Below are 17,354 nucleotides of genomic sequence, written 5' to 3'. Positions count from 1 at the left end.
GATTTTTTAAATCATTAAAATTTTTTGTGTGTTATTTTAGATAGTTCTATTCCACAACCAAAGCATTTACCTTATATAGAAATAGAAAATCAACAAACAGTATTTTCTGTAAATTCTGCAATATGCTATTTTGTACCTACAACTAGTGATAACTTCGAAGAAGTTTACAATTTACTAGAGTGGGAAGCTACTGGATTGTCACCACAATTGGCACATTTGCTAGGGGGTTCTTCAAAAAATGAAAAACTTAAAAGTTCTGTACAGTCTGCATTACAATTTTTCAATGAGTATTTGCAGAACAAGAATTTTTTGGTTAAGGTAGGTTTGGGATTGAAAATGATATTGTTCTATTTTTTCAATACAACTTTTTTAGAATTGTTTAACTGCTGCAGATATAGCTATCTGGGGCACATTATATCCCCTCAGCATTTGTCCAAAAAATTCAAAGGAGTATCTTTCACAGTATGTCAATATTATAAACTGGATTGCATCATTAGGAAATCAGCCAGACTTCAAGGTATGTAAATTACAATTTTATTATCAGTTAAAATTTCCAGGAAATTGTAATATATAAAATTGTTGGGAAATTCCCAGAAAACAGGGAGTGGCATTGCAGAATTATATTAAGCCTGTAACAAATATTTAATAATTTATTATTATTTATTTACAGTAGACTCTCTTTATAACGATTCCCTATATAACGATAATTCCTCTATAACGATGAAAATAGTAAACGTTGGTTGGTTCGTCATAAGGACAATGTATTAATTCTTTCTCTATACCGATATCGTTCTCTCTTTATAGCGATGACTTTTCAGCGTTCAATAGTCGATGAGAAATGTGTTATTGTGTTTAAAGTTCAGACTACCTGAGTCACAAGTGGCAAGGTCATTGTCCAGCAGTTGATTTGCGCTTAAGGAATGCGGCCACCCATTCTACTCATTCTTATCACAGGGTTAAGTGACTCGCTTTTATTGTTCGGGTGGCGTGCCTAACTGTTACCACACAGATGTTGTTATCTATTGACGACTTTTCATTCCCAGTTTGAGTTGTGTCTCAGTGTATCAACAGTCAACATGTTTTCGAAAAAGCGTAAAGTGTTGTAATAGAGAAAGGTGAAAAGCAATCGGATGTCGTTCGCCGTACGGGGCTGTCTCACTTAACTATGGCATGAAAGGGCAGAAAAAATGGCTTGAAGCGGAGATGGAGGGCGGTAGCAGCAAGAAATTGCAGAAACCTCAGAACCAAGATTTAGATCACGCTATGCTTCAGTGGTTCCAGTAGCAGCGTATGAACCATATTCCATTTTCTGGGCCTGTGGTCAGCACAAAAGCTTGGGTTTTTTGCAACTGAGCTTGAAATTGAGAATTTCAATGCATCTGAAGGTTGGCTGAGCAAGTGGAAGCTGCGGCACAAGATCAACTACGGGAAAGTCAGCGGAGAGGCTCGCGATGTTAACAAAAACGTAACGGATGATTGCTAGAAAACGTGTGGCCTGGACTGAAGGCACGATATGCGTCAGACGACATTTTCAATGCTGATGAGACTGGATTGTTTTTTAAAATGACACCAAACAGAACTTTAAAATTTAAATAGGAAAAGTGCATTGGTGGAAAGCTCTCTAAGGAACGCATTACAATTTTAGTGGCCGCTAACATGACACGTTCGGTGATGCGAAAATTGTTAGTGATAGGGAAGTCGAAAAACCCACGTTGCTTTAAAAACATAAAAAATCTACCGGTGACCTATAAACTAAACAAGAGTGCGTGGATGACTTCGGAAATTTTTGAAGAAGCGATAATAAAGTGGGGTATCGAGCTTAAAGGGAAAAAAATTCTTCTGCCTGTAGACAATTGTCCTGCCCATTATGTACTGCGCGACCTTCAAAACATTGAACTTTGTTTTCTCCCAGCAAACACAACGAGTGTCCTTCAGCCCATGGACCAAAGTGTCATCAAGAGTTTGAAAAGCCATTACAGAGAAGACTTTTGATGGAATTGGTTGAGAACAATGGCGATCTTAAATTAACATTCTTGACGCCATCCTAATGATTAGTAAATCCTGGGACGAGGTGACGAGCAATACAATAAAACATTCCTTCAAATATGCAGGATGGCTGGAAGATCAAGGATTAACTGATGGTGAACTGCCACTAGATGTTTGGGCTAGACAGTTTGAACTTACTATCACCTACGGACCAGAACAGCTAACAGATTTTGAAGAAGTTGATGAAAATCTAGCTACAACACCTGGACTTTTTGACGAGGACATTCTACAAGCAGTTCGTGTCGAAGAAAATAGTGACCCGGAAGTGAAAGCAGAGCCAGAACTAGCTCCGACCCCTCAGCAGGCATTGGATGCGGCAAAAGTACTGCATCGATTCTTCATCCACCAGGAAGACGATATGAGTGCTTTTGAGTGATTTATGCTGAGACTTTTTTGGTAATGTAGGCTAAATAAATTTTACAGCAGCATATTATTTTGTTATTGTACAGTACAAATGTTTTAATTGTACAGTCATTTTTTTATACTGTATTGCTTATATTATTCTTTAATAAATCTATGTAGTGTACAATACAGTGTTAATTCATTTATATTCGTTTTGATCAATTTTTTTAAATAAAAATAGGTTACTTAGTACAGTATTATTAATATTACAGTACCGAATTTTGTCTCTCTCTGTATAACGATCTCTCCTTATAACGATGAAAATTCCTGGTCCCTTGCATATCGTTATAGAGAGAGAGGACTGTACTTACTGTTTATCAACATCTAGATAAAATATACATGTTTACAATTTGGATATTAGAGCAGTCTCTGTAGTGCCATAACTGCTTCCATGCAAAGTATATTTTGGATTTTTTAATTTAATAATAATTTATTATTATTATATCACAAAAATTAAAGAGTTCAAATTCGTGGGAATATATTATACCTATATATCCATTATCCATGCTAGTCATCATAAAATCTACAGTGTAGGTAAAAGTTTATGGTCGGTATGGTAAAATTTAACAGGATATCTAACACAGATATAAAATCATATTTTCAGGGAATACGACAAAGATAACAATCATATTTCCCCTTGGTCTCCCCTCCATATTTCTTATTGCTGCCCATTGCCCAGTAGTAAGACGATTAGTTTCGATTAGTTCTGATTAGTTCCGATCTGAGATATACATACATATCTCTGGTTCCTATCCTAAGAAACTAGAGGTGGGTCGTTGACATTTTTATCGGAACCGTTTTTCGTAAACTGTAACTAGTTGATTATCAGTAGTTTCGGTATTTGTTTACTACCGTTTCGGTATTTGTTTACATTAGTGAGGGTCCCTAAAAATGCGAATTTTTGTTGGACTTAGCCTGAAAAATAGAAAAAAGGCAAAATTTTCATGTTTACGTCTACAGAAACATACAAAAAGTGAAAAAATGTAACAAAAATTGAAAAAAAATCATAAAAAGTATAGGAAATCAAAAATTAACAAGAGAAAAATGTTATCAAAAGACGAAATAGTCATAGTCATCTTTATTGATCCTTTAAGACATTCAAAATAAATGTATAGGATACGTCACTACAGAATTTGGTATAAAAAACATTAATGTGTATAATACAATATTCACAGTGTAAAAAAAAAAAAAATTGACAAAACATAAAATATATAAAATAACATTTTTACAAGTAAAATATGAAGCTATTGCAGTTTGTCCTCAAGATATTCATTTATAGAATAATATGCTTTTCTTAAGAGTAAATCTTTAACATTTTTTTTAAATTTAGAGATAAGTGGTATTTCTTTCACAGTTTTTGGCAAATGATTGTATAAGGTCAGTCCCATATATCTGAAGCAATTTTGAAATTTGGATGTTGTGTGTTTAGGAACTCGTAAAGATTCAGCACTTCTTGTATTGTAGTAGTGATTGTCTGAATTTACTGGAAATGAATTGATTTCCTCTTTGACATAAAGTAAACATTTATAGATATATAGGCAGTAGAAAGTTAAAATTTGATGTTTAATAAAAACTGGTTTACAAGACTGTTGATAATCCAAATTAAAAATTTTACTGATAATTTTTTTTTGGTTAATGAACACTTTGTTACTATCTACTGAGTTCCCCCACAAAATTACATTGTAGCACATGTGGCTGTAAGCAAGGCTATAATAAACGTTCATTAATGCCGAGATGGGTAGTGTGTTTTTAATTCTAGATATAGCATAAAAAGCTTTATTCAATTTCATGTTCACTGAATTCACTTGCTCTGACCATTTGAGATTACAATCAATGAATACACCCAAAAACTTTGTAGAGTGAGTGGAAGATAACATATTGTTTCTATCGTGGATGGTTAAGATATAGTCATATTTAGATGAGTTGTATGAATGAAAATAAATAATTTGCGTCTTGTCAATGTTTAATATTAGTCTGTTGGTATTACACCAGCGTATAAAGCAGTCAACAACAGTCTTCATTGTCATTTTTAATTCCTCTAGTATACGTGCAGAGACTATTCACGAGGTATCATCAGCAAACATTGATATTATAAGTGCCCTTATGTGATCTGGTAGGTCATTAATAAAAATTAGGAATAATAATGGTCCCAGCACGGATCCCTGTGGTACTCCTTTATTTGTCGTGTATGGTTCTGAGCATAAAGTACTCGAACACATTTGATTTATAAAGATGTGGTTCGATATTTGTCAATATGTAATCCAATTTTGTAGATGATGTTTTACCTACTTTATCTACGAAAACTCTTGTAGGAGCCTCAGATGTGACTCTCAGATTATAACTAACTAAAAACTCATTAAAAGATTGCTTATTATTAGACATGACAGCCATGACATGAATAGCCTTAGTAGTTACATAAAATTTATAAATCAATTGTAAATACCAATCATTTTCCCCGTTAAATTATCCAAAAATATAAAATATTGTAAAATGGCCAAAATTCATTTATTTTGAAAAATAAGTCAAGCGCGTTTGCGCACAATATACAATATTCTGCGCAGGTTCAATGTTGCCACATATATATTTGTTTTTTTCGGAGTAAATATATTGAATTTAAATTTTAATAAGAGACTCCATATGACTTAATATTGTTTTTTTGCGGAGTAAATATATTAAATTTTTAAGTTCTAATAAAAGTGTACCACATATGACTTAATATTGCTTTTTGTGGAGTAAATATATTGAAATTAAGTTTTAAACACTGTTGTCAGGTTGCAGAATTAGTGTTTTTGTAAAAATCATTATTGACTATTAAATAACAAAATAAAACCTAATCTAAACTAATCCAATCACATCTAAAACTTTAAATTAAAAAAGAAGTTAATAACTAATGCATCCAACAAAATACAACATAAAACGAAATACTCACCAGTTTAATGGCAACGGCATGGGAAAACGGAAATTGGACTCATTAGTATTTTTGCAAAACTCGTTATCAGTATAGTATATTAAGTAAGTGTAAGATTAAAAGATTGGGACAATTAAGATTTCCAAATATTTGAATAAAGCTTTTGAAATATTTGTTACTAATATTTTATTCCTATATTATTTGTTTGACATTACAAGTTATGTACTCCTGTCAGGTCAGCTAAATATTTAAAACTGTTGATGTTGCCAGGGTAACTTTAAAACACACGCGTTTTTGAAAGTTGAATTTAAACACGCTACGGCGTACTTTAAATAAGCAAAATGGGGTACCAATAAAAAAAAAATTAAAACCTAATCTTAATTAATATAATCACATCTAACTATGTAAATTAATAAAGAAGTTAATAACTAATGCATCCAACTAAATACAACATAAAACGAAATAAACTATAATCTATATGTAATAACATAAGTGAATAACAAATGAAATACAGTTATACGAATCCCTTAGAAACAGAAAACGGAAATGATACTCATTATCATTATTCCTTTATTATTGTACTTGAGACGCTTGAGAAATAATATTTTCACAATAAACAAAATATTTAAAAAGTGTGGCAACATTGGATCAAAAGTATGTACTACGCACACGCACATCATTGACAGCAGCTGTAATGGCGGCGGCATCTTGAAATCCATGTCAAAATATCAGTTTTTTAAATGCGAAATACAGAAAAACTATAGCTCAGCGTAAAAAAATGTATAGATTGAAAAGTGAATAAAAAATAAAACATAATCCACTGTCCAAATTTCAGACTAATCCGACTATCCTCACTAATGTAAGTAATTACCGTAGCGGTATACAAAAAACATATTGGCTATTATATTGAAAGAAACTAACGAAGGATATATTTATTATAACTTAAAAAATAAATTAAACAATACAAATAGTACTTACATTTACATGACACATTAAATCGCGAATCGTCTAAATTGACATTTAAAAACATACGTTTTTCCACTTTTCTTGTTGTTTCTTCTTTTGTTTAAAATTAAACCAGATTTTGAACATGTGTTCACAATGAACAGATTTTGTTACAATACTACAATATTTTATGAATATAGTGGTTAAGTTAGGATATACATGGCGATGGTTTTTCCACCACTGTAATGGACAGTTCCAATCACCGTTCGAAATTTTTTGTGGGTAATATCATCAGACAAATACATGTCGACTTCTTTTATATCTCTAGATACAGGTGTATGTTTAGATGAGTCTAATAAATTCATCAAAAATACACCATGGACTTTAGTCATCTTTATCAGTTTCTTTTTCTTGTACTGGTTGATTTTCACTAGTACAATCTTCTTTTTCTTTTTTTATAGAAGTAACCAGCTTCTTAACTCTTTCTTTTGTTTTTTATAACTAGGTATTCTGATTAATGAATGAGTTTCGATTTACGATTGATCTGCATTTTCGATTTCAAATCGTTATTGATAGTTCGTCAAAGGATTTATTTATTGTAAATATTCAATTATGAATTATTTTTCTTAGTCAAAATGATTGACCTAGTATAAGAATAATAATTTTATTTTCAAAAAATGCGTATTTGTAAAAGATGCAACTTTTGTGGTCCACTTTCTGAATATTGCAATGATTGAAACTTTTCCTGACGCATTTCTGTCCGTTTCGACTACTTCTACTACAAGTACTGACATACTGCCACCGCCACCCAAGCGTCAAAAGGTGATGGATACTTCCATTAATAAAAATATTAGTTTAGAACAAAAGAAACAAATAGATATGGATTTAATAAACCTATGCAAAGACTCGTTTCATCAGTTTTCCATAGTTGAAGAACGAGCTTTTAAAAAGTTTGCATGGTGGATTCCTGGATATAAACCACCAACAAGAAAAACTTGTTCATTACGCCAGGCTCATTACTTCAGCAATGTTATACCAAAACTAAGCAAATTATTAGATCACAAGTTGTTAAAGAAGTAGAAAATATCTGTATTACTACTGACCTTTGGACACATGGAGTAACTGAGAGTTACATCGCATTAACAGGACAATATTTAACCGAAAATTTAGAATTTAAAACGATTTTATTAGGCTGCTGCCATTTTTCTGGAAACCATAATTTAGAAAAGATCGCTTTTGAAATTAGTGAAATTATTTCACTAATTTCAAATTTCAGTTTCTAAAAAAACACATTTCAAAAAAAGTACCTTATCTTTAGAAAGGCTTTTAAAGTATCAATTACAACATAACAAAGTTCCCAAACGGCCAATCCAAGACCTGGAAACTAGGTAGAACTTCACCTATTACATGTTAAAAAGAATGACCAAGTTAGAAGAGGCAATCCGTTCCACTTTTGTATTAGTTAATACAGACTTAGACTTGGACCAAATCTAAATAATGAAGACTGGATTATTTGTTCTCAATTTTCCCAAATTTTGCGGCCTTTTAAAGAAATAACAAGTACAATGAGTGGCCAAAAATACTTGAAGGGTAGTTCAGTGATTGTTATGGTACGCTGCCTTCAAGAATCTTACAATAAAATTTTAGCAAACGGTAACCTTACATCCATAGTATCCGACGTAGTACAATTACTAATATCGGGTTGTATTGTTTAGTTTATTTTTCAAGTTAAAATAAATATATTCTTCATTAGTTTCTTTCACTTCAATAAATATACACATAAACGATAATAGCCATTATGTTTGTTTATGTAGGTACTCTCTTACTTGAAACTACTGTCAAACAATCATAGTTATTGTTTACGAAAATCAGTTTAGTTGCGTTAAGAGCGTAGGCGCAAAATTTCAGGCCAATGCTTTTTAAATGTATTCATTTTTTTCGAATGCTGAGAAAACTAACAAATATTTTTGAAAAATTTAAACGCAGAATGAAAGGTGACATTATTGCCGAGGGCCGAAATAAACAAAAAGTTTTTTTGAATGAGATACTTAAAATTCAAAATAACAGTAAATTTTCTCTTTTTTCGAACCTGTAACTTATTAAAATAAACATTATAGAAGTTTTCAGAGACTTTCGGCCCTCGGTAATAATGTATTCTTTCATTCTGCGTTTAAATTTTTCAAAAATATTTATTAGTTTTCTCCAGATTCGAAAAAAAAAAAAGAATGCCCACCTCTACTCGTTCGTTACCTGTGTTCGTACTTTGATTCGGTGCTTTGACTACGCGACATGAGACGTTGCCAAATAATTTCGTATGAAGGTTTATTTATTGTGGAGTTATATGCATTTTATTATTTTCATTGGAAATAAGGCACAACGTGACTTTAAAATAAGCTTATTTTGATGTTTAGATTTTTCATCCGGAAATCGTACTTAAAATACGAAACATTAATAAATTTTATTTACATAAAACGATTTCCGAAGTGGAAATCAAAATGTTAAATTAAACTTATTGTAAAGAAAAATTGTGGCAAATTTAAAATAAAAAACAGTAAGCTGCCATTTAAATCAATTCGCCCAAATTTGATTAACTTAAGACAACATGTCAAATAAAACCAATAAGTTTGGCAACGTTGAACTTCTTCTCTTTTCTTAGTTCCACTAATGCTATTTCGACGATATAATGGGCTGACCTAATATACCTCTCTCTTTTTAAATAGGTGTTTCTCACTCCATCTCACATAAGGTACATACCGACCATAAACTTTTACCTACACTGTATATTATGTGGGAAAGGAAAACTTTATTTTAGAGATGACCATTGCAGGTGCCAGTAATTAGGGGTCCAGAGGATTTGTTGGGAATTGTTTTTATTCAAAAAAATAATTATTGTCAGATCTCATTCATTGGCTTTGAAATAATTGCAGAGATGCTGGTGTAATAAATAAATCATTATGTAGTAATATACTCAAGTAAATTTTTCAGTATTATTAAAATCACTTTCATCATATATGATAATTAGGATATCATAAAAAAGTTCATCTTCTAAATTGAATTGCTTGGAAGCACACTTAATAATGTCTTAAAGTCTAAATTTATGTATCTTCTAACATATGTTTATTATAAAATTAAAAATCAGAGCTTTCTTATGTACCTAGTTTTTTATTTATGTTGTACCATTGTTTACTGCTATTTGCGTAATGATATTTAATTCTATCTCATTATCTATCAATATTTCCACCAGAAGAGAAAAATCGCAGTACCTTCTACCAGTGGCGGCTTTTGGGGGTAGGCAGGATAGGCCGGGCCTACCCAATAATTTTAAGAGCTTTAAAATTGAAAAACATATATTTAAAAATTATGTTAATGCATGTAAATAACTTTTAAATGTACTAAATCACTCAATACATTAGCGTCCGTTAAAACAACTAAGTTATTATATTACCACAGTAAGCATCGAATCGTATTCAGGCATTTTAAATATCATTAATAGGCCCAATCGGAACTGGCCGACCCAGCTCACATAAGATCCCCTTACAAAAAGCGTTTGAAGTTAAGCAGCTTGCCGGACAACGATTTATATTGTCGTGTTTATGCTTGCTGTTTAGGCACCAGACGATCGAGCCTACGATGACCATCGTTGTCACTTGTAACGTAATTATCGAATTGTAATATAAATTTTCTTTTAAATTATGATAAAAAAATATGTAACATCTATAATTGTAAAATATTTTTAAACAAACAACAGAATTGCAAACAAGTGCACGGTTGCCCAAATAAATTTTAAAAAATTCGTAAAATTCGAACAAAAAAAATCACATTTGCGTGATTTCTATATCGCCTGATTGTATGCAACTTATATATGTGAGATTGTTTTATAACTGATACATAAAAATGAGTTTTTATGACGCTTTATCAGGTTGCAGTAATAGTAATGTTGATAGTGAGTGTTTGGACATTGTTTCACTATTGGAATCGTCATTATCTAGAAGAACTGAAATTTATAGAAAAAAAAATTATTATGAATGAAAGGCCTACTCCAACATTGCAGATTGACCAAAAAGATGGGAAAAAGGTGCGTACTTTTAATTGCTCTTGGTATATCTACAAATGGTTGTCTGGAAGTATTACAAAAAACAGACTATATTGTTGGCCGTGTTTGTTATTTTCTAATAAGAAATATGTATAGAATTGTGAAGGATACTTTGATTTAAAAAATATGTCTGCGTCCTTAAAAAAACATTCCAGTTGCAAGGAACATTTAAGTAATTTGCTGTCCGTTAACGATGTACAGAAGAGGGCGTTTTCTGTTCGCGATTTGCTAGATGAAAAATTAGATACAACGCAGAAGTTAAAATGAACAGAGAAATCATTAAAAAATTAGTTGGGGGGGGGGGGGGGGGTCATGACCCCGTGACCATAGCTATGTAATTTGCTGGCTTGGCCTACCCAAAATTTTACCACACCAGCCGCCACTGCCTTCTACTCTATTACATATACAGGCAATATATCAACAAAAATAGCCAAACACAAAAAGAAAGGAATAACACCAGTTTCTATAACTAAGAACAATTTAGGCAAACTAAAAATCACTTACACAATGATACACAATGTGGCGACTGCCCAAAAACTTACATCAGTCAAACTGGTAGAAGGCTACTGGATAGAGACTGGATAAAATAAAGGCCTTTAGGTGTCTTTTTTAGAATCTATGGAAATTAACAAATTAAAAAATACAGATATAATTCTGAATGACCAACTTGAGACAAACAGTTCTCCTCTCCTCAATATATTCAGTTAAAGATTATAAAGTGCAAACACATACCAAAAATAGATCTCCTGAGAAAGGAACTCTATTATTAAGTTTAAAGATTATTTTATATCTTCAAATAAGAGAGTAGAATTAAAAAAATCAAATAAATTATTACAGCCAAATTATTTATTTTTTCTGTCTTCCATTGCAGCCTGTTGAATATCTTCAAAAATTGTGGTTTCCAATTTAGTTTTAGTATTGGCACATTTTATTTCTTTCATTTTTGAACCACAGTATTTTAAAAAATAATCAGTAGCATCTGGCTTGGGGTCCTCAGGTACTGCAGTTCTATTTTTATATGTGTCAAAATTTCGACTAATCATGTGCCGAATCACATACAATTTCCGGTAAAAGAACTTACATAGTGTCATAGAGAGTACAAATGTATGTGCAAGAAACGATACAAGAAAACATAAATAACTTTCTATATCAGACACGATTTAAGAAATGATACAAGAAAATGCATAGTGTCATACGGCCTTAAGAAGGGAAATAAGGGCGAAAATAAAAAAAAACAAACAAAACTAGTTGAAGAAGAAATTTAAAGATATAGAAGAATTAGAAAGTCTGAGAAGATTCTTTTAATATGTATAAAAAAGTAAAGGAATTTTTGTATGTATGGTCTTAAGAACTTTCGACAGTTGACAGTGGTCATATTTTTGAAGCTACATCTGTCAAATTGGCTGTCCCTTATTCAGTCTTCAGTATTCACAGTGGTGTACTGAATAAATTTGAGTCCACTGGTTTAATAAACAATCGACCAACTTCAGATTATTCAAAATACCAATTCATTCTGTTTATTATGTTTGTGTATCTGCTATATAAATGGTGACATGTATAGGTCACAATACTGGTTCTTTAAGCATTTCTGCTTTTGGTATTTCGATACCTGGCAGCAGTTGTCCTATCTGGATCCTAAATTTCTGTCCAGCAAGGTATGGTGCTATCATTTTTAATTAGGTCTTATTCACACCTGTCCTATATATATCTATAGAAAGTTCTGTATCAGCCATTGGGTTGCTCCATGTCAGGGGTTTCAGCTTGTCTTCTGTGGAGTGCTGAAGAGCCTCTGCCTCTACTGAGTTCAGAGCTCCTCGTCTATACAATCATATCTGCACCAATGATTTAATTTTTATTGGGAAGATTGGCTTGGAAAGTTAAATAAATAAAATAAAGCTTAGATAAGGTTATGGTATTTCCCAATAAAATTGTAAATTCAACAAATATTGGTTCACATAATATCCTAAAGGAGATAAATAGAATTATTGAGTTATTTTTAAATTTTGATTTCATAACAATTTTTCTTGATATTGAGTCATATTTTTTATTACCAGATTATCATATGCAATGGGTTTTTCCATAAACAACCTTTAAAATATGCAAGCTATAAATATTATCTACCAATCAATTGTTTATATTTGGTTAAGATATATTTTTATAAAAAAAATGTGTCATCGTAATCATAATGGGGTAATTTTAAGTAAACATACCATCCACAGGAAGCAATATTAAGTAAATATACCATCCGCAGGAAGTAATATAGTTAAACTGAATATATATACAGTACAATTCCTCTTAACTGGTCTCCTCAGTTCTGCATACCTTGCCAGTTGACATTTTGGCTGGTTAACCCTATGTGTACTTACACTATCTATAACATAATAACATGTTTATTATGTAAGTATATACATATTATTTATGTATTTATTTTAGGATGGAAAAGATATTTCTTTTATAAGTATTTGTTACATTTTTACGTATGTATTTCATATTTAAATACATCAATGTAGTACCACACACCACACATTCAAATATAAGTTTAATTTTTTTTTTTTGAAAAAGTCTTATTTCTCTTTTTTATCCTTCAGCAAATTTCTTAATGATATCCCTCCATTTTCTCATCACCAAAACGTCTAATGCTGTTCACTTGGCTTGCTGCTCAACATATTATACAATTTTCATTGCATATCTAAGCCTTCCTATTTTTATGAGAGATATGTCTTTACCACCAGATATTGGTTTGCATTTGTAGTATATTTTATGGTTATACCTTCTCTTTTAAATACTGTTTACACAGATGCCACATAGACAACCTAGGTTTTGGAAACTTCTTAACAACCCATTCACTTCTTCTTTGTAATTGGAATTTTTTTTGGTTCCCAACAAACCCCTTAACTGATTTGAAGCTCCTCCGTGCAGTTTTTTCCTTAGTATCCATGCATTTTCAATGTCAGGGTCAATCATTAGTTGGCGAATTTGAGGACCCACAAAAATTCCATCATTTATTTTCTCAGAAGTTATCTTAGGAAACTTCTTTCCCAAATACTAGAAACATGGTTTATCCTGATTCTACACTTTCATGAATTGTTTCGTTAAACCCATTTTAATAGGTAGAGGAGAAAGCAGAACATATTTGGGGTTTAATAATAGACTGTTTATGACATTGTTTGAGCCTGGTGTCAACTGAGTTCTTGTTTTCCAAGATTTCACGGTATAGTGATCGGACCTATCTCTGCTATCCCATTCACAAATAAAACAGGGGCATTTAGTAAATCCATTTTGCAAACTAGGAGAATACCGATGATTTTGAAATCTCCATAAATTAACTAGTTGTTTTTCTTGTATTCAATATTTTCCAGGAGAATTTTCATATTGTCATATATCTCTTTTAAATGAATATAGTGAGCTATTGGAATTAGAGAATATTTGTTTCCAATATGTAAAAGGACAACTTTTAAACTAGCTTTGGTGAATGAATAAAGAGTCTCCATTCAGTAGGTTTATAGTCAATTTCAAAATGTTCCATCACTGATTGAGTGTTATTATAGAAAACCATTGCATCTGTTTCTTGAAAGTAAGGAGCAAATTCTCGTTCATGATGATGATACCAAGAAAAAGTGACACTCTTACCAAGCAGAATTTTTCATTTCAATCTGGATCCAAGAACTTATGCAGCATCCTTTGGGATATAAATCTCTAAATAAACCATTTAATTCTTCTTGAGTAAAAAATTTAGGTGAGCGATATTCATCAGGTTCATATGACTTATCACATACATTGTTCTCACTATTACTACTTTCATAGTCATGACTAACATATTTTAGAACAGCAGGAGGGGGACGAACAGGTATAGTGTTGCTATGAGCTACTGGTCTAATAGCAGAAGGTAAGTTAGGATAAACAATAGATTTCTTCTTTTTAACTGAGTAGCCACATATATCAGTTAGACAAAAGTAACAATCATCCAGATGGTTTGATGGATCTCTCTAGGCCATCGGTATTCCAAAGGACATAGCTTCCTTTTTACCTGTTAACCATAGTCGCAATGCCTCGACACAAGTTAGGCAAACAGTACGTCTTGTCTTGATCGCTAAGTTTTACACCAAAATATGAAAAGTATACATTTTCTACAAATTTGGTAATATTTTGTCTCTATTTTACAATAAAAAAACACCCATAAATATAACAAGGGTTATTTACACACGATCTCCGAGATTGTGTGTAAATTTTAGAACAAATTAATAAAAAAAAATATTTATCTGTTCATACAACACGACAGTAGAGTTGAAACTGACGCGCTTTCTGTATCTTCAATCTCAACTAATCTTATCATCAGGGTGGCCAAATGTATACAGAGAAACTTTGGCGTCGAGTAGGTACAATAATTTCATTACCAGATGATAAAACCTTTGCTCACATTTCTAAATGTAATGCCTATTTATACAGTCTGTATAACAAAAAAACTGTACGTTATAGTAAAAAAATCACGTCGGCACTCCCCATGTACCACACGCTGTTTTTTTTAATGTTTTTTTTTCTTTTAGGCTGCAGTGGATACTTTCAAACTAGACCCCTCTTCAGCATACAATGCCTTGCTTGTTGGTGCTAAATATCTTTCAATATCAGACGAAGTCGAAAAGCAGAAGGAAATACATTCTCCGCAACAAGAAAAAGAAGTGGCAGTGGAAGCTGTTACCCCAGAGGAACTGGATAAATGCAAAAAGTCGTGGAAAAAAAGTATTAAGGATTTACCAAAGTTGAAAAGTAGTAAGGGGCCAATGTAAGTTGTTTTCGTATTGAGAGGATTTTATTGTTCCTCGATCGTATCGTTAAATCAGAATGGCTATCTATTTGTTTCTAGCCATTCAATAACCTGGATATGTGTTTTCATTTAAGAAATTAATATCCAACAGTTGTTTATTATCACGAGTTTTATATTAAAAATATGTACGTGCAGCAATGTACAAAAAAAAACAAATCAAATTATGCATTATTCAATTCAACTTTCGATAAGTATCTAAATATCCAGATGAAATTGGATTTAGCTCGATCAAAGAACGCTGTGCCAAAACAAAAACTAAATGAAGGATAAAAATTGGGAATAGATAGATGAAAGTGTCTATTCGTAAATAAATAAATAAAAAATAAAATACCTCCCTTATAGCTATATCTAAGAAACTACCGAAGCTATAAAAAAGTTTTTAGACAAATTAAAGTGATGCTGATATTCTTTTGTTATAAAAAAAATACTTTTTTCATTATTTTACTAAATACAGCTCAATATATGAAAAATCAACCCCTTTTGCAAAATGGGGCTACTTTAGAATAGTAAACTTTTTTTTTAATAACAAACACTTTCAACTATCTTTTCCCAAATTTTTATTCTTCATTTATTTTTTTTTATTTTGTCAAAATTTTGCTCCGCTAATGATGTTATCTTGTAGAGAGTAGACCAACCTTTTCTTCTTGTGAAAACAACAGGTTAAGCTTGTTTTACTTGCTTCTCTGGCTCAATTCTATTTGTTTTTTTTTTATATTAATGACTTTAAACAAAAGATATATAGTCAACTGAGCCTTTATCAATAAAAGTAAATTCAAACTTAATAAACGAAGCTGCAACAATGTCAGTTACCTTAGTGTTTAACCCCTTCCACTCCATCCATCCACATACGGATATTCATATAGGGGTTATTAACACGTTTAGCTCCGTCTCTTTTTTAAGGGAAAACCGTGGGCCACTGAGATGTATTTGTGTAAACTAATAAATTTTTGAGGTACACTTTAAAAAGTCATTTATAATAAATATGGTTACAAAAAAAATTAATTTGGTCACAAAAAAAACTCACCGCGTGAGTCGCGTTGGTGGCCACAGGGCAGAAAATGTGTCGGTTGAACTTAAAAAAAATAATAATAATCTGATTGAGAAAAGATATAATTATGAACCTAGATAACTAACATAAGTAATTATTAAATGGCAACAACATCAAGAAAACAAATTAATTATCTAATTTTCAATTTCTTCATGAAAACGTCTAAAACAATTTTCTAAGCACAATCCCGGATGTTCAGGGCACTCCGCACAATGAAACAATGAGTCCTTTCTTTCTTTTTTAGTTTGCCAGCAATATTTACGATGGCAAATGAAACGTCAAATTTTTCTTGACTTGAGGGATTTTTGGGTTTGGTCCCAAAAGACTATCAATCACCGACAATCGAAAGTCATACAATGACATTTTTGTATTAGAATTATTATAGAAATAGTAAGCGTTGATTAGCATAATTTGAAAAATTTGTTTGCCTATTTTTTTGTACCACCTCATAGTTTAGTGTTCGCAACTATAATAATTTAACATCTGGTCGCCTAAGTCAATACCACCTTTATTTTTGTTATATTCAGCGACTAAACGGGGCTTTTCTTTATCAATTCTTTTCCTAGATATTGTTGGAACCATTTCATGACCAAATTCGGAAGAGATCATTAACATATCTCGCTGATCTTTCCATTTACACACACATATCCCTTTATTATTGTAAGCACTTACCAGTTCATTTTGTTTTAATTTTTGAGAAACAACTTCGTGTGGATTTTCCGCTCTTCCTGTTCTTAATGTTCCTGTAAGATAAGTTTTAACCGAAAGTAGTTTTTTACACAATGGAACACTATTATAAAAATTATCCATATATAAGGAGTGACCAACATTTAGTTTCGAATCCATCAAATTTAGCACTACTTTTTCCGTATGATTACGTCCTCCAACTACAGGGTCACTAGCTCCACTATAAACTAATATGCGTTGAATCATCCCGGTACATTCTGCCAAAGTATACAGTTTGACACCATATTTGTGTCGTTTGCCCTTGAGAAATTGACGAAAACTAAGTCTTCCTCTCCATAAAATCATAGATTCATCCAGGGCTAATTTTCTTTCTGGATAATAAAGATTCTCCATTTTATTAAAA

The 17,354-nt window shown here is 31.7% G+C and overlaps 2 protein-coding genes across 2 annotated transcripts in view; one reads left to right on the top strand and one right to left on the bottom strand.

Annotated features, from left to right (window-relative positions):
- The window catches only part of LOC140434223 (uncharacterized), a 75,656-nt gene extending 69,432 nt beyond the window's left edge, over nucleotides 1–6,224 (bottom strand). The window contains exon 1 of the mRNA XM_072522321.1: nucleotides 5,378–6,224. The gene's annotated coding sequence lies outside the window, so the exon portion shown is untranslated. The remainder of the gene's footprint in view (nucleotides 1–5,377) is intronic.
- The window catches only part of MetRS (methionyl-tRNA synthetase 1), a 41,945-nt gene that overhangs the window by 306 nt on the left and 24,285 nt on the right, over nucleotides 1–17,354 (top strand). Inside the window, exons 2-4 of the mRNA XM_072522316.1 lie at nucleotides 41–318; nucleotides 374–517; nucleotides 14,939–15,174. Coding sequence (XP_072378417.1) covers nucleotides 41–318; nucleotides 374–517; nucleotides 14,939–15,174 — 658 coding nt within the window. The remainder of the gene's footprint in view (nucleotides 1–40; nucleotides 319–373; nucleotides 518–14,938; nucleotides 15,175–17,354) is intronic.

Source organism: Diabrotica undecimpunctata, chromosome 2 (assembly GCF_040954645.1).
Source record: "Diabrotica undecimpunctata isolate CICGRU chromosome 2, icDiaUnde3, whole genome shotgun sequence".
Taxonomy (NCBI): domain Eukaryota; kingdom Metazoa; phylum Arthropoda; class Insecta; order Coleoptera; family Chrysomelidae; genus Diabrotica; species Diabrotica undecimpunctata.
Note: the sequence above shows the minus strand (reverse complement) of the source record. Positions and strands in the feature narration are given on the sequence as shown.